At 35.9% G+C, this 18,207-nt stretch overlaps 3 protein-coding genes across 3 annotated transcripts; 2 read left to right on the top strand and 1 right to left on the bottom strand.

Moving 5' to 3' along the window:
- Positions 1–265: 265 nt before the first annotated feature.
- Positions 266–6,069, bottom strand: LOC105217191 (RNA polymerase II elongation factor Ell-like). The gene has a single exon (XM_011192085.3). The coding sequence runs from the start codon at positions 5,092–5,094 to the stop codon at positions 3,640–3,642; it is 1,455 nt and encodes a 484-aa protein (XP_011190387.2). The 5' UTR covers positions 5,095–6,069; the 3' UTR covers positions 266–3,639.
- LOC128922576 (uncharacterized) lies at positions 1,718–1,988 on the top strand. Its single transcript, XM_054233556.1, has one exon. The coding sequence runs from the start codon at positions 1,718–1,720 to the stop codon at positions 1,904–1,906; it is 189 nt and encodes a 62-aa protein (XP_054089531.1). The 3' UTR covers positions 1,907–1,988.
- Positions 6,070–10,908: 4,839 nt separating the features above from the next.
- Positions 10,909–17,230, top strand: LOC105217192 (pickpocket protein 19). Its single transcript, XM_054225574.1, has 7 exons — positions 10,909–11,731; positions 12,077–12,301; positions 15,488–15,644; positions 15,729–15,865; positions 15,985–15,997; positions 16,250–16,892; positions 16,962–17,230. Exons 1-7 carry the CDS (start codon positions 11,649–11,651, stop codon positions 17,228–17,230), a joined length of 1,527 nt encoding a protein of 508 aa, XP_054081549.1. The 5' UTR covers positions 10,909–11,648.
- The last annotated feature ends 977 nt before the right edge of the window (positions 17,231–18,207 follow it).

Below are 18,207 nucleotides of genomic sequence, written 5' to 3'. Positions count from 1 at the left end.
TCGATTCGTCATCGTCTGTTGGCAAGAGTTATACTACACTTGATCTCCAGGCTGATATTATAGACAAAATTGTTAGATTTTTCTAACATTGGCGTAGTTCAAAAGACGCGAGGAATCTTTGTGTGAGGCCTCCAGGTACATTGTCGTGCTGTCGTTCGCCATAAAATCAACCTCTTTCTATTCTTTTTCTGGGTTGGAGAGATACTGCGCTGATGGCTCAGTTTTTAAATTGAAGTTCTATATTACTCCTTAAGGTTTTATAAGGTTGGACTTACCAACATCGAACCAAGCTCCACACTTTATACATTTCCTTTTTGAAGTCGATCAGTTTAATAATCAAACTTGAGAGTAGTGAGTTCATTTCTTCCGCAGCCTCTTCCTAACATATTGTCGCCTCCTTAATAAATGCTCCGATCCCATAGGCATCTTTAGTAAAAAATATAGCCAACAATTTCTTTACTAAAGGTTTTACCGAATTCTTTTTATCATTTCCGATCTGCGTTTTAGTGATATCTAGGAATGGAGAGCTCTACAAGTTTTATGCCATCTCTGAACACCGAATCGGACTTAAGAAATGTATTTCCTAATGAAAAATATAGAGGAGAAACTATTTCTATCGAAGAGAGACAGTTGTTCCAAAAATATCTGATGTTCCATATTTTGGAGACTATCCGTCTAAGTTGTCCAACGAAAGAACTGATGACGAAGTAGCATTGACTTTGATCTATCTAACCAAGATCAAAGATACTTCGCGACAAAGCTTAACCATTTTGATGAACTGAAAGCGTCGTTACTTCATTCATTGAAAGTAGCCTTCATAGGGTTTTATTTGTAGAGGTGTTTTTTATAAAAATCATTACAAAACTTCATGTTTTTAAAATTGAGGTTATATGTATATTGGCTGATAACTACTTCAAAGTATCTTTTTGTTTTTGATAATAATGAAGCTTAATAAATTGGGGTAATTTATTTATAAATTTAATATTTATGTGTCATTACGCAACGTTTGCTAAAATAGTGTATTTCAATTCACAAAAATATTGAAATTTTTCTGATAAGAATTAAATTCATTATTGTTTGTTAAAGTGCACAATATATATATGTATATATATATATTTATCAGCAGATGTTTATTATATATACATTTCATAGAAAAGCGATCATATAGCCATACATATAACCGATTTAAAAGGCTTTCTCTCATGCTCTCTCATTACCTCTCTCTAACTCTCTTTGGTGGTCTAGCTTGCGCCGTGCATTTCCAACAATATTCGGTTCATTTCTGCCGCTACTCGTTGTAATCACCCAAAACTCGTCGTAAACAAATAACAAACAAAAATTTAAAATTAATAATTTTTCTAATACACAATCATATATATGTATGTACAAATCAGGGGTGCCTTTAACGCCATAGAGGTCAGCTGATAAGGCAGCTGTCGGCTGTCAGCAGCGCAGAAATCGAGATCTATTTGTTTTGAATCTATAAATTAACTGTGGCTTAGCGCAACAGCTTCAGTTTGAGTTTCAAACTTGACAAGCTAACAGAAAATAAATATACAAAGTGAGTGTTGATAATAAATAAACAATATTTAAAAAATATATATTTTTTTCTTTCTTAAAAAATATTCATCTTAGTAATAGAAAAAGTTATGCAATCCTTTCTATTTAAATAAATATTTTTTTCAACGAAAAATGTATTTTCTCCTCGCAGTTCAACATGAAAGTGCTATTCTTCCTCGCTCTTTTCGTTGCGACGATTTTCGCCGTTATGGGTCAGAGCTGCCCGGGCAAATACAAGTGGGATGCTGGCAATAAAATCTGCGTGGCCGAGCGCCCCATCCATGGTGAATGTCCTTCCGGCTCGCAATACAATTTGAATTACAACAAGTGCGTCTATCGCAATTAAATGATTTTAGTTAGCGGCGTTACTTTCCATTTTGTCGACAGATGTTATGAATAAGCATTAAAAAAAAAATGAAAAGCTGAAATGTGTGCGAATTTATTTTTTATTACTAAATTTTTTTTGCAGAAAGTTGGTTAATTTATTTGTTTTATTTCTTTAGAAGTAAGGAAGTAAGGCATAAATATAGGATGAGGATGAGAACTCTTTCTAATATTAAAAAAAAAAAATATTTTTGTTTAGTAAAAATATTACGTTTCCGGTTGTGTTGTATACTTAAAAGGGCAAAAAATATTATTGGTATTAATTTTTCATAAATGCAAAAGTTAAAGTACGATTAAGAAAGACTCAGAACTATATACGACTCCCAACATGATAGAACAACTCTTAAATTGTGTCGGATACAAAATAATCGTTTAATAATTAATACTCTCTGAGCGAAAAAGAATGTAAGAGAGGATAGAATTTCAGCATTTTTCTACGATTCATCTTCCAGAAGAAAAGCTATATATGTATGATATGATATAGCTAAATACTGATAAGCTTCTCAAAAGCTGAATAGCTGAGTAGAAAGCTCTGACCTCTTTAAATCTTTACTACCGTTCCAAGGTAATTAGAAACACAAAATGATCTATAACCACAATAAATCTTCTCAAATTAAATGACGTTTAATCTCACTAAAGATCACACCGGCCCGCAGTCGACAAAAAAATGTTCTTACAAATTAATTTCTCTCTCGCTCTCAGCGTTTGTTTTTGTTTTGTGAGCATAACAGTTATTGAGAATGTTGTTGTTGGATCTGATATTGGATAGATTCGTGAATATTTTTCTTTTCTTTGATTTGTTTTGGAATATTGCTCAGGTTCACGATTTACCGTGATCTTTACCAAGAGCGGTTTTTTTATAAAGTTTTAAGGCATTCTTCGCTAATTTCATGAATTAAACTTTTTCTCTCAAATTATTGGATCAATCCGACTAAGTGATTAAAAAATTCTTAACCAAATCCACAGTCGACCGAGAATGGCACGAAAATTATGGGAGCCTCCTTCAGTGATGTACTGTCAAATCCATGTATCTATCATCTGTTAATTACGGAATTTCCGGTATGACTAATTGCTTATCTCTGCTATATAATTAAAACTTTGTTTTGTGTTAGCTTACTTTCACTTGATAAGACCACATCATGGGACTAAGGTCATGGTGATTATTTTATAGTGTTTGTTTGCTAAATTTTGCAAGCCTTATCAAAAATCTTCATATTTCTTTATTGAACAATTTTTAATTAACAAATTTTAATTAACAAAATGAATGACAAAAGAAAAATCAGATTATATCTTAAACAAAGACTTGACTTAGAAATAGAGAAAAATTTAACAAAATACAATCAATTTTTTTTTTATAATTTTTTTCATTTAACTAATAAAAAATTTGCGGCTCAAAACTTGAGGCCAGTGATCTAACCGAATAGCCAATATTTCCTCTAGCCTTTTCTGGGTTTTCGAAAGAGCAAAATATGTGAGAAGTAAAAACGGACAGCAAATTTAAAAAACATAATTAAAATAGCAATATATATATATATATATATTTAGTCAAAAAAATTACAAAAGTCTTAAATTTAAAAATTTACGAATTAATTAACAGTTAACAATACAAACTCTTTTTGTACTATATATAAACTAAACTTAAACACAAAATATATGGAAAATTATTTATCGGGACTTCAGTCCGAATTGTCAGCTTCAAAAATCATCAAATTGTCCAACTTGTTGCTGTTCTAAGAGGTACTCTTTTGCCATGGCCATTGCAGCCTGCACAGCCTTTTCTCTCAGCAGCTTTTCATCAAAATCATCCACAAGTTGTTTTATATAGAGCAACTTCGCCTCCAAATAGTCAAAACGTTGTTTCAGCTGTATCTCTTTCTCGCTATTGAGTATTTCATATTCTTTGAAAATGCGATCTTTGATATGCTCGTATTCCGCAGATCCTTCGGGTACTTGCTGCAACTGTTCGGGCAGTTCACGGAATATATAGCGCACTTCTTCAACGCGTTGCAGCAGTGGAAAGTATTCTTCGTAGTCTTCCTCAAAATCTGCTTTGTATTGGCGTCGCTGTTCAATGCTTGTAATAGTCGTGTAGCAACCTTCGTATTTTGTGGAGGTTGCTGGGAGAAAACGTTCCAGGTGTTGATTTTTCTTGTATGTATCGCTATCCGATTCTTCGGAGGTTGTCGGGAAAAATCGTTCCTGGTATTGATTCTTCTGATGTGTATCGCTATCTGCTATATCAGATATTGTCGGAAGAACTGATTCGTGGTTTCGGATCTTCTGCTGAGTATCGTCGAATGTTGTTTGGAGAACTACGTTCTTGTTTTGGCTCTTCTTTCCTCTCTTTGTCGTCTTCACTGTTGTTTTTCGTTTGCTGATGTTCTCTTTTTGTTTCGGAGCTGTAGTATTTGTTACGTGTTGTGTTAACACATTTCCACTGTTCAAAGGTCCTTTGTTTTTGTCATTACGGACTGGAGCACTACTAATGCGACGCTTTTTCGCAACCTGTGGCTCTTCGTTATCCAAAGAAGTGCGCTTGAAGCCCTTTTTGTTTAAAATTTCACACGGCCGATTGACGCTTGTTGTTGAACTTAAACTCACGTTAGAAATTAAGCTAACCTCGTCTGCAGTACTCATGTTCATTACATTTTGTGCCTTGTCCAATTTCAGTTGCTGCTGTTCCTGCTCAGTGTAATATGGCCAATTTTCATTCACATCCCTCCACATGTAGTTTTTCAAACTGTAAACATTTTGACGTAACTGCGCAATTTCTCTGAGTATGTTGCCAATTACTGATTGTTCAGCCTTACGTAAGCCCTCTTTCTGTAGACGCGCATATAGTTCCAGCTTTTTGAAGGGTTTTAGTGCCAACAAGTGAATGATGCGTTCTCGTATTTTACGACGATTTATTTCGGGCACCTTTCCACTGCTAACCTTTAAACCGCTACCTTGTTTGGTGTTGGTCTTTAACCTGGATTTTTCCTTCAATGATTTATCCATCTTGGATAATTTGTTCAAACTTTGGCTCTCATTTTTTCCTTGAGCTGTAGAAAGACGAACGTTTGGAGCATCTGTGGTGTTTTCTAAATTATTTTGTTCCAGAATTGTTTCAAATTCGGATTGCATAGGCGCTACAATTAAATTCTCCATTTTTTTCTTTTTTTTTTTTGTATTCGTTGTATAATTTCTCGTTGTGTTGTTCTATTAAAGTGCTTTGAAGATTTGAAGTAACATTTGCTCCTTTAAGTCCTTTTATACTAAAAGCTCGCGTCAATTACTTGTTACAAAATGAGTTTCCCTGTTGCTCCAGAAAATAACTTTTTAAGGAATGTTTAATAAATTTGAATTTTTGACCTAAAATGAAAATTGTTCTTTTTATTTGCCTGTACTGAATGTTATTTTATCCGTCACATGAAAAACCTCTTGAAATTCTCTACTTTAACTGAAAAATAATAAACAAATATTTACAAATATGTGATATGTGCCAGTTGCACAGATTTCGCAAAGAAAATTCTCTTATCGAATAATTAACATAGATGATCTATGAAATAGTTCGACCACTAAATCTATGTACTTTCCCACATCTAAAACACCAAGAGATACGATGTGCTCAAACAGTTCAAACAAACATTTCTAGATATAGTTGGAAAAGTTGGTATGATTCTCCGGCCACTAATAAATTTTTTTATATATGTGTGTGTCCTAAACTACTAAAGATCTATGGACACATTTTTCTTGGAACCCTATCATATATTTTGAAAATGGGAGAAATCAATTCATAAACAGACCTACGCTCCATACAAGAGTTATGTTTAAAACCAATAAAAGTGCGTTAAGTTACTTACGTCAAGAAGCCTAAATTTGACTTAAAAAATGGGAGTACTCGACCAATTTCAACTAAATTTGGTATATCATTTTAACTTGGCATCTTGATGTTACGTGCTGAAAATTGGCAAAATCGAAAGGAAAAAACTGAGAGGAAACCTTTTTCTGACAGGCACATGATATGACAAAAATGGGTAAAATCGGGTAATGACTTCTCCTAGCTCCCATATACCTAAGATTAGGATCTTCGAACTTCTTTTGGGACTTTTACCGTATATATAGGTTAATATGTATGAATATATTAGCAAAACGGAGTTTCAGACAAGGTGACTCACTATCGTGTGACTTCTTTAACTTGATGCTGGAAAAAATTATACGAGTTGCAGAGCTAAATAGAGGAGCTACAATCTTCTATAAGAGTGTACAGCTGCTGGCTGCTATCATCGGAAGCAACAACCGCGCCGTTTGTTCTGGTTTTTCCCACATGAATAAGTAAGCGAAGCGAATGGTTATGGAGGTGAATGAGGACAAGACGAAATATCTCCTGTCATCAAGCAAACAGTCGGCGCATTCGCGTCTTGGCTTCCACGTCACTGTTGACAGTCATAACTTCGAAGTTGTAGATAATATCGTTTATCTGGGAACCAGCATTAACAACACCAACAATGTCAGCCTTGAAATCCAACGCAGAATCACTCTTGCTAACAGGTGCTACTTTGGACTAAGTAGGCAATTGAAAAGTAAAGTCCTCTCTCGACGAACAAAAACCAAACTCTACAAGTCTCTCAACATTCTCGTCCTAATTTACGGTGCAGAAGCTTGGACGATATCAACATCAGATGAGACGACACTAGGAGTTTTCGAGAGGAAAATTTTGCGCAAGATGTATGGTCCTCAGAACATTAACAACGGCGAATACCGCAGACGATGGAACGATGAGCTGTACGAGTTATACGACGACATTGACATAGTTCAGCGAATAAAAAGAGAGCGGCTACGCTGGCTAGATCATGTTGTCCGAATGGTCGAAAACACTCCAGCTCTGAAAGTGATCGATGCAGTACCCACCGGAGGAAGCCGAGGAAGGTGAAGGCCTCCACTCCGTTGGAGGGACCAGGCTGAGAGCGACCTGGTCACACTTGGAATATCCAACTCGCGCCGAGCTGCGAAGGAAAGAGAGGAGTGGCGCGCTCTAATCGATTCGGCTATAACCGGCTAAACGGTTCAACGCCAATTACATACATATTAGCAAAATTAAGTGAGCGTAGAGTCTTGGATATAGTGCCCTTTCTTACTTGTTAATACTGAGAAAATTGTTATATCGTTCATAATAAATATCGAACTTAACCTCAACAAGTAAGGAAGGGCTACCGAACATTTTATACTCTCGCAATTTATATTAATAATACACAATTTGACCCACATATTCGTCATATATATTGTATAAAGTCCATTGAAAGTTGGAAACCATAATATTAGGTTAGAAGCACCGAGGTCCTCGTGTTCGATATATGGGGCCTTAAAAACCTATGGTCCGATTTCGGCGATTTTTAGAAAGGGGCAGCCACACTATTAACATAGTATTTATGCAAAGTTCTGCACCGATATCTTCACTAGTGCTTACTTTATATATTGTAAAGTAACCGATTCACATCGTCTTCAAAGTTCTGGTATATAGAAAGTAGGCGCGGTTTTGAAGCGATTTGGCCTATTTTCACAACATATCATTGGGATGTAAGGAAACTATTATAAACCAAGTTTCATTGAAATCGGTCGAGAGGTTCCTGAGATATGGTTTTTGACCCATAAGTGGGCGATGCAACGCCCATTTTCCATTTTGTAAAAAAATCTGAGTGTAGCTTCCATCTGCGTTTTGGTTAGTGAGTTAGCCCATTTTAAGTAATTTTCAACCTAACCTTTGTATGGGAGGGGGCGTGGTTATTATCCGATTTCTGTCATTTTTGGACTGTATAAGGAAATGGCTAAAAAAATAGACTGCAGAAAGTTTGGTTTATATAGCTCCATTGGTTTGCGAGATATATACAAAAATCCTATTTGGGAGCGGGCCACGCCCACTTCCCCAAAAACATTACATCCAAATATGCCCCTTCATAGTGCGATCCTTCATACCAAATTTTATTTCCATAGTTTTATTTATGGCTTAGTTATGGCACTTTATGTGTTTTCGGTTTTCGCCATTTTGTGGGCGTGGCAGTGGTCCGATTTTGCCAAGAAATAAGTGTGCCAAGTTTCATCAAGATATCTTAACACATAGCTTGCACAGACGGACGGACGGACGGACAGACAGACATTCGGATTTGAACTTTTCTCGTCACCCTGATCATTTTGATATATATAACCCTATATCAAACTCGTTTTGTTTTGGGTGTTACAAACAACCGTTATGTGAACAAAACTATAATACTCTCTTTAGCAACTTTTGTTGCGAGAGTATAAAAATGGAGCAGATGTGTCCCATATAAGATAATATAAAGCTACTAATAAATATTCTTTCGGAGGTTTTTTAAATACCATATCGTTCAACTGTAATTTGGCTTAATAAAATACTTAGTTCTAAAAAATATAAACGAAGCATTGTATCGATTGCAGCTTAATGGATGATTCTGGGTATTTTTTGTAACCAAAATCTCTTGCCGTTAAGCATAACTTTTCGCTTGAGCCACACTTTAAAGGCGCCGTATTAAAGATTCATCAGGCTGCTTTGCTGTCACGTCAGTCGACGAGTCAGTTTCTGCTTACTGCCAGCTTGTTTTTTGGCAGCTAATAACTTGCCAAGCGCAGCGGAAGTTGGCTTATCAGTTATGCCATACAGTTAGGTGACGCCTGTCAACTTGCGTTTGACAAGAGACGAAAGCAAAAATAGCATTCGTATTTACTTACACATACTATGTATGTGGTGAGAAAAAAATGTCATGAGAATGTTTGTCATTTGTATAGTGCAATAGGGTGGAATAAAGACTTGAAACAGAAAATGAACGATTTGAGGATTAGTTTTCATTAATTAATTGATTTTTAACTTATGAGTGAAATTCATATTGAATATGGTTGACAATAATTTTGTAGGTGACAGATTTGCTTGTAGGGCGCAAAATTTTTAATAGCGAAGAGACCCCTATGTAGGAATAACCTCACAGCTAAGAAGTCCTTTGAACACTTTGAGCACTTTAATGAAAAAATCACCACCCTAATGTTTATATTTATATGCGCGCTGCCGGAATTACACACTTCGACGCTCATTAATAATTTACAAATCCATATTAATTCCTCATTTTATGCGACTGCCAAGCGAGAGTGTTGAAGTTATTTGCATAATACTGCTACACATACATACATACATACATGTGTGCGCTTATAACGGCATGTGTGTTCTTTTGTTTATGTGTTAACCGTTAATGGAGCGTAGCAGCTGTTCGCCCACATAACCAAGCACCCTTAAAGCCTACAATGGCAATAACTTGTCCTCTGTATGCAAATTACTTAACACGCATGAGTGTGGGTGTGCGTGTCTCCCTCTCTCGCTCTCGCTCGGTGTCTTCGTGCTGGCTGGAATAATTGCTTTTAAGTGTTTTTGGTATAAAATAAACAACAGAGTCTAATTGCATAATTGCAGCTAGCGTTAAGTACCTTATCATGTTGTTGTGCAACGCTAAGTGTATATACATATCTATATATTGGTGTGTGTGAATATGTATGTTAGCAACACACTTCCGCTTAACTAGCTCACTCATACATTTTACTACTCATTCATTAACTCACACTTTGGCAGCACTCAAAACGCGCTTGTTGCTGTGTTACGTATACGCCACGGTACGTTTTTTCACTTAACTTATCTTGCGTGTGGTTGCAATTGTTTTTTGTTGCTGTTATATAAATTTATCATATTTTACTTATATAAATTCTTATATATATATATATATATGGTAGGATATATATACGTATACTCGGAACTTATTTATTAAATTTATACAAGCAGTTATTGTGGCATTGTAAAATATGAGAGACAATCTGCCACTGCTGCATAAACATAAATACCGCAAAAACAATGTGCGGAAGCAGCAACACTTTTGAGTTTGGGGCGCCACCATCGCTAACTGTAACTCGCAACTGCAACTGCAACGGCAGTGGCAACAACTGACGCGCTTCCTGTTATATGCAGCATTGACATACAAAATATTTCAACATTAATTGCAATTCTCACGTGAATGCATTGCTGCTGTGTTGCCTGGTTTGTTGTACAAGGTTGTTTTGCGTGGCGGCATAGTGTGTATGAGGTGTTGAAAAATGCATTAAATTTTTCATATCAATAGCTTTCAGGTGGGTCCTTCCATGGTTCTAATTCATTCACTTTTTCTAAATATGTTACATGTCATATGTAGAGTATTCAACCATACTCATTTACTCATGCTCGTCACCATACACGTGATTATATTCGTACTTTTTTTCTCTTATTCCTTTTCGTACTCATATTTGTAATCGTACTCACATTCGTAATCATACTCAAATTTGTAATCGTACTCATATTCCTACTCATACTCATACTCATACACGTAATCATACTCATACTTATGAGTATTTAATAACATTGCTATTATTAAATTAATATTATTTTACTCATTCGAATAAATATTCGAATACCTATGAATATAATAATACTCACACAATTTATACTATGCTCAGAATAATACTCATTACAATTATGTTTGTGTATATATTGTCTAGTATTAAATTTTATATATATTAAAGATTTTATATTATAGTAACGTAGATACTCATACTCGTGCCCATTGAATTATTTTTAAATCACTTTACTAATAAGGTTTTTCAATAAGTATTCTTACACACATATGTATATTCAAATTTGTACTGGTAATTATGGTTATAATTAATTAACTTTTTTAAAATACTTATCCAATGTAGAGTATTCAACCAAACTCATGTAGTCGTACTCATACTCGTACTCGTAATCGTATTCAGATCAATACTCTTTGATTTGTTCCATATAAGTATTTCTACAAAATCATATTAAGTTTACTTAAATACTCATACTCGTATCTGGTCATATACTTATACTTCTATACTCACATTTACATGCATTCACGCTCATCTAATTTCTTAACAATTTTTAATGTAATATTAGTGCAAAATTTTTGACTCATTAGATTATATACAGTAATACTCATACTCATATCATTCATATTCACAATAATACTCATTACAATATGTATTGTCCTACTTATTTCACTTTTCCATCATTTTGCGACACTGTTGAAAACTCCGCTGCCTGAAGTGCCATTACTGCAGTTGTTGTTGTTGGTGGCTTGTGGTTGCCGCAGCGAGAGCTGCGCTATTTCACGTTATCCTTGTCCGCTTTGTTTGTGGCGAACGCAAAAGGAAACAGCAATTAAACGCTCTCCACTTGTGGTCGACAATACACACACTCAAACACACACACGCGAACATGCCAACATGAACAAGCGAAGGAGACAATTATACAATTTAACATGCATATATGCATAACGGAGAATTTTCGCACACACACACTCACACATACATAGCATAGCCGTAGGCAACTTTATTACTGCATTCCAGTATTTGCCGGTTGATAGCTACAGTGGCACTCGAGCACCATACTTGGCTCCATTCAGCATTCAACACTCTTAGTCAGCCAGCAGCTAACGAAGCAACAGAATTATCAACCAACCGAACGATCGCTCGACTTGCATTTCATCGATACAGTCTACCGACAAGCTTACAACACAATCCCGACAAGCTTGCACCTCCGACTCAGCCTATCAACCATCCAGCTTGAATCTGCTCACCGCGCTTTTGTGGCCAGCTAAGAGTATCGTAGAGCAATTATGTTCTGGCCACTGCTGGCCTGTTTGCGCGACTACTGTGCTAATTGCTCCTTGGCCGGCATTAGCTACATTGCCAATAACAAGTAAGTAGGCTACATGGCATCCTGTGAAACTCATCCAAGTATTTCCGCACATGCATATAGTACAGCTGCCAAGGACATGCATAATTCATATCGCATTGTTACGCAACACCTTAGGCACTGCTGCAACTCACGTTTTTCCGCCACATCTGCTTTTGTCTTGCACTGCGCAATTAATTTGCCGCCGCCGCGCTCACAACTCATTGCTTTCTTTTAGCATTAGCATAATCCATATCCTGCTCGTTTCCTCTCTAGGAAATGTGCATATGTTATATAACGGTATATTCATTCCTAATTTACTTATACTAATTCGCTTTGTTCTCATCATCACTTTGCTTTCCTTTGCAGATTGCATATTAGCGAACGCCTTTTCTGGCTCGTCTGCTTCATACTCTCCGCTTATGGCTCGTACAGGCTCATTTCAACATTCGAACGTGACTTTGAGCTTTCCGCTGTGAGCATTGTCTTCGAGAGCCTAACGCCATATGACAAAATCTACTTTCCGAGTGTGGCTGTGTGTGAGACGTTGGAAAAGGATGGCACCACCCCGGCGGTGGAGCAATATATTGAGAGGTGAGTGAGTTTTGCTTCGTTTCTCACAGATAACCATACAATTAAAGTCTAGAAGTATCAAAGAAATATTTTCTTATAAGTATCTCACACTTTTACTGTCCACAAGTTTAAGTTTTTAGTCTCATCTTCCACAAAAGGGGTTCACCTCTTCCTATTTTTAAGATAGGTATATATAAGTTATTGTAATTGAAGGCCGTAATCCATGTCCGAATCGATAATAGCGCGCAATTCTTCTGTTTTCATCGCAAATTGGAAGTCTCAATTGAAACCAAGTCGCTCTCCACATGGTCTTTTATCCGCTTTCGTCCATTCGGGCAACATGACCTAGCTGGCGAAGGCGCAGTCTTTTTATTCTCTGGACTATGTCAATGTCGTCCTATTATGACTTGTTCCATCGTCAGCGGTATTCGACGTTGCCAATGTTTAAGGAACTATAAATCTTGCGCAAAACCTTTCTCTCGAAAACTGCAGCAGTCGTCTCAATAATAAGCGACTTGTAGAGTTTGGTTTTGGTTCATCGAGAGAGGACTTTACTATTCAATTGTCTACTTAGTCCAAAATAGCACCTGTTGGCAAGAGTGATTCTGCGTTTGATATCTGATTTTGGCTTTGTAATAATTTTCAAAAACCTGGCAGTCCTCGCTTTATGTTCTAGAACGCGTCAGTTTTCTTAAACAAAAAATGAAAATTTCTCATTTCAAGAACCCAAGAGCTGACTTTCTCACAGCAAAACTTATTGAAGATTTTACGTATGGGTCTCTCCGTTTGTCGAAGACGATACTTTCCGTAACAAATTTATAGTTTTTATTCTAGACTTAACTTAACCTATAGAGTTTTTCCAAATTGTACAAAATGGGTGCTGAAAAACCTTTACTTAAGACTAGAGAAAGAAATCTATCAATATCATCAACCTTTAGTTCAGTTAAACTGTTTCTCTGTGTGAAAATTAGCTCAATTACGGTACTCCTTCAAGAGCTTAAACTTGAAACTCTTTGACGTACTTGAAATTGTTTTATTATAATAAATGATATTATTGTTATTATTATTATCAACGTAAACTATTATAAAACCTATGTAAATCTAGCTGTTCATTTATTGCCTTTCTCTTTCGCTCTCCATGGATCTACGTGTAGCAAGTACGTACTCTTACTCCTTATAAATACAAACACAATTCGCATTATCTCATATTTGCATAAATAATTGCGTTTAATTAGCATGAAATAGTATGAAAGAAGATACAAAATATAATTTTAACAAACTGCCTGTGGCAATTCGAAATCACAACAAAACCGGCTCTGATTGTTTGCAAATATGATATTTATACATAAATGGAAGCAGAAAATTATGCAATTAACAGCTTATATTACACAAATTTTGCTTAATTAACCACAAATATTACCGATTTTCTCTTCTTTCATTTGCCATTTAGAGAGCGAATACTGATTTATCAACAAAAGATTTACAACTCCATCAAAGTTTCTTTTGTTGTGTGTAATTATTGTGAATATCAAATTACTGGTTGTGGTATTAAATGAAGAAATTCTTACTTTTAATAATTCTGTATTTCAGTTATCATATCTAGTTCTTTACCAAAACCTCAAATTATTGTCTAACATAAATAGTCATGTCTTCAATGACCTCCATATTTATCCAATTAGATTTATTGAACTTGATTTATTGATTGCTAAGACCTTAAAACACCCACGAAGAGCATTATCTAACAGGAACCACTGTGATTTACTGAAAACAATTTGATCGACTTTGTTAATTGTTCAGATATATTCCACAGCAATCCAAAAATAAGGTCCAAGCACCAGCCAAAATACATAAGGTGATCCATTTCCAAGTTCCCTACTTTTTTAACGAAAAAAAACACAGTAAATTTAAATTTATTGGGAAATTCTTTGGCATTTAGTTTCTAAAGATTATCTCTCTCAAATGTTGGCCGCGGCTATGTCTCAGATGGTCCATAGCCCATCTGTTGAGTCTATGACTCTTTCGGGCATTTCAACTGGTAATTGACGAATGTCACGCGTGACAGTGTGTTAAACCAAATGTCGTCGAGATAAGGAGCTTCAATTTTAAGGTATCAAATAGACGATTATCATGGCGCGATAACGGTCAACATTGATGGTTATGTTCTCACCGGCATCATTTTTGAAGAAATATGGATCGATAATTCCACCAGCCCATAAACCACACCAACCCGTTGTTTTTTTGGATGAAATGGCAGCTTGTGAATCTCTTCAGGTTACTTTTCGTTCTAAATGCCGCAATTTTGCTTGTTTACTTACACTCTGAACCAGAAATGGACCTCATCGCTGTACAGAATTTGGCTCGAAAACGTCGGACCTTCTTGGAACTTATCAAGAGCCCATAGAGCGAAGCCATGTCGCTTGTGAAGCTCGAACGGCTTCAGTTTTGTTTTGTGAGCTTTCAATTGAAATTTGTGAATTGACGTAAAATGCATCAAGTCGTTAAATACGTCAGAGTTGCTGCGAATCGACGATCGAATGTTATCCGATGGGTTACAGAATGTGAATTTGTAAACGTTGTTTAGGTGTAAGTCTTTCCATGAAGAAATTCCAATAAAACAATATTGAAAAAAAATAACATGACAGCTTGACACTGCTTATGCCTGATCTGTCAAAAAAACTATTGAAAAAAGTACCTCTACGAGCCCTCCATATTAGAGTTTTCATATGATTTTTTCTGAACATATTTTTTTTTTTATAGAACTCCATCCAAACCTGCGGATCCAAAGCAAGACATCATCAAAACTTTAGTATCAATACTTCCTTTGCTTTTATATGGACTCTATATAGACTCCAAAAAGTGTTTTAAAGAGAGGCTTTTGTAGACTAACACGCCAAATATAAAGCGATAAAGGGTGCACATATAATCTCAATATAAAAATATAATGGTTCTCAGCAGAAGAATACTGAATACTCAAGGCACTTTTTGAGTATCAACAAACTGATATAAGTGGGATATATGTATAATAGTAAAGAGTACAGAGACATCCAACTTTCCTAGAAAGTAAATGTGACTTTTGTTGTTGAAAGGATGCGTTTAATTTAATTTATTGGTTTTGTATTTGGCTTTTCGCTTTGCTCTAACTTCGCTGCAAGCTTTTTATGTAACCAAACAATTACATATCCCTTTGATCATGTTCTCTCTATTCAGTTATCCTGAAGAATATGATTATGATGTCGAAATTTTTGTTTTAAAACTAATATTTCCACATGAGTATAACACTGGGAATGCAAGAGCACATTGTTTCGATAAGGAGGGTACTGAAGCTGAGTGCCCACACACCCACTATAGAGAACTAACGGAGAAGGTAGTTATCATCTCAATTTCTATATTCTGGAATGCATCTAAATAATTGTGAAATTTAAATATTTGTCAATTAAATGGATTCCAGCTTCATCAGAACTGCACCAACGTCTTAGTCGAGTGCTCACTCGGGCACGAGGCCTTCAACTGCTGTCACTACTTTGTGCCGTTACTTACACCTTATGGCTACTGTTTTCTATTGAATTCGTTTCAAAATAATCATCCGTAAGTTAAAAATAATATTTACTCTTAATGGGTCAAGACTTCTCTTTATAATGAGAAAAAATCGAGATTTTTTAGTATAGTAGTTCTAACGACCCTATAAATTTGTGTGCTTGAACTAGAACGGATAATGAAGTTTAACTTTTATATTTATACTGGTACTGAGCTATGAAACGTATCTGCAGTTGATTACGGCTTTCGTCTCTTCAACTCTAGCTATTATTAGATAGTTTCTATAATGCATTATCAAGACTTGACAACAGGAGTTATTTGCACTTAGGATTTTTAATATTACATAAGTTTTTTAATTGTATAGAGTCTCTAGGCTAAATAATTATATAAGTGAAGATGAAGAGCAAATTTTTATCAGATACCTTTTGATGAAAGAATCCCTTTGTCCTTACGATCAATCACTTTGTCAAAACAGCGACAGCAAACATTGGTTTCCGAGTGAGGTGGACGACAATCATGCCACAATGCGCCTGGTCACTGAGGTTGCGGTCGAGGTATGCTAGTTATCAAAGATTGGGGTCTCTTAAATATGCGTTTATCACACAGGTTTTCGTTATCAACAGGGAAGACATACCGTACGCCAATCTAGCTGGCATTACAACTAAGGTGGCAACACCAGGCAAGCATACTGACTTCCAAATATCCATGCAAGGTATGGTCAACGATTTGGATGTGCGTGAAGTAACGCCACAACATCGGGGTTGTCGCTTCCCTGACGAAATCATGCCGAAGTCCTCATTTCGTGTCTACAGTTTCAGCAGCTGTATGGTCGATTGTATTGGCGCATTGCAGATGCGTTACTGCAATTGTACGATATTCAATTTAATGCCGACAGCGCGTGCGGATATGCCCGATTGTGATTACAACGGGATTTTGTGTTTAGAAAAGGAAACGAAGGTATCGCCCGATATCAAGATGTTGCTGCCATGGCCGGAGAATAATGAGACGTGCGATTGTTTGCCGTCATGCACCGAATACGATTTACGTGCGGTTTCCGAGTATAGTCCGAGGTGTGTGGGTTTTTGAATTGTTCGGGTTTTTGAATATGCACTCTTGTCTTTTTTTAATATGATCAGTAATCGCAAAGGTGTTGATCGGCGTAGTGTTGACATCAGTCTTGTTGATCGACCCACTGAGCGTTATCGTCGTCAAGCGCTACGTACGCGCTTAGATGTTGTGGTCACTATTGGTGGTATTTTGGGTTTATTTTTAGGTGCCAGCGTTCTGAGTCTTATCGAACTTGTGTACTACTTTACCTTGCGTTTCTATAACAACACCCGAAAGATAAGAAGGAGCGAGAGGGAACAAAGAGCAATGGTTCAGGAGAAAAGAGCAAATAATATGCGTTTCAAATAAAATAAAATAAATAAATTTTTAAATTGTTGTAAGAGTATATCTCATATTTATGCGAAGATTTGATCCACCTCTTTAATATATTTCGTTGCACATAAATTGTATAGCTTCGTGAACATTAAATAAAAACTTAATAAAATCACTTAGAAATTGTCATCAGTCTTTTGATGCGATTGTCACGAACTTGAATTGATCTTGGTAATAGCCTTTTCACACAGGAGCTAATTGATCAATTAACCGGCCTCTCCTCGATTAAAGCGCTGATTTAGATCGATTTACCATACAAAATAAAAATGTACAAAAACAACAAGTAAGGTAGGGCTAAATACGGTTGTGACTGAACATTTTATATTCTCGCAATTTATTTATTTAATTTTATTAATATTATATAATACACAATTTGACCCACACACTCGTCCATTGAAAGTTGGAAACCCTAATATTAGGTAAGAAGCACCGAGGTCCTCATGTTCGATATATGGGGCCTTGAAAACCTATGGTCCGATTTCGTCGATTTTTAGAAAGGGGTTGCCACACTATAATTGTAGTATTTATGCAAAGTTCTGTTCCGATATCTTCACTAGTGCTTACTTCACATATTGTGAAATAAACTATTCAGATCTGTTCAAAGTTCTGGTATATAGGAAGTAGGCGAGGTTGTGAACCGATTTGGACTATTTTCACAACATATCATTGTGATGTAAGGAAACTATTACAAACCAAGTTTCATTGATATTGGTCAAGTAGTTTCGGAGATATGGTTTTTGACCCATAAGTGGGCGGAGCCACACCCACTTAAAATTTTTTATATCAATTTGGGTGGAGCTCATACCATATACCAGATTAATGTAATTTAAGGTTTCTGATGTTTTCCTTTACTGAATTAAAGCATTTTCAGTAGTTTTCAACATATCCTTTGTATGGGAGGTGGGCATGGTTATAATCCGATTTCTTTCATTTTTGGAGTGTTTGGATGATAT

Source organism: Zeugodacus cucurbitae, chromosome 2 (assembly GCF_028554725.1).
Source record: "Zeugodacus cucurbitae isolate PBARC_wt_2022May chromosome 2, idZeuCucr1.2, whole genome shotgun sequence".
NCBI classification, from domain to species: Eukaryota; Metazoa; Arthropoda; class Insecta; order Diptera; family Tephritidae; genus Zeugodacus; species Zeugodacus cucurbitae.
The sequence above is the reverse complement of the archived record's forward strand: the minus strand, read 5'-3'. Positions and strand labels throughout refer to the sequence as shown.

Excerpts from the sequence above, each read along its gene's own strand:
- LOC128922576 (XM_054233556.1), top strand. The coding sequence starts at position 1,718 with ATGAAAGTGCTATTCTTCCTCGCTCTTTTCGTTGCGACGATTTTCGCC.
- LOC105217191 (XM_011192085.3), bottom strand. The coding sequence starts at position 5,094 with ATGGAGAATTTAATTGTAGCGCCTATGCAATCCGAATTTGAAACAATT.
- LOC105217192 (XM_054225574.1), top strand. The coding sequence starts at position 11,649 with ATGTTCTGGCCACTGCTGGCCTGTTTGCGCGACTACTGTGCTAATTGC. Across the intron at positions 15,645-15,728 it reads ATAGAGAACTAACGGAGAAG|CTTCATCAGAACTGCACCAA; the intron begins GTAGTTATCATC and ends AATGGATTCCAG. Across the intron at positions 16,893-16,961 it reads GTATAGTCCGAGGTGTGTGG|GTGTTGATCGGCGTAGTGTT; the intron begins GTTTTTGAATTG and ends GTAATCGCAAAG.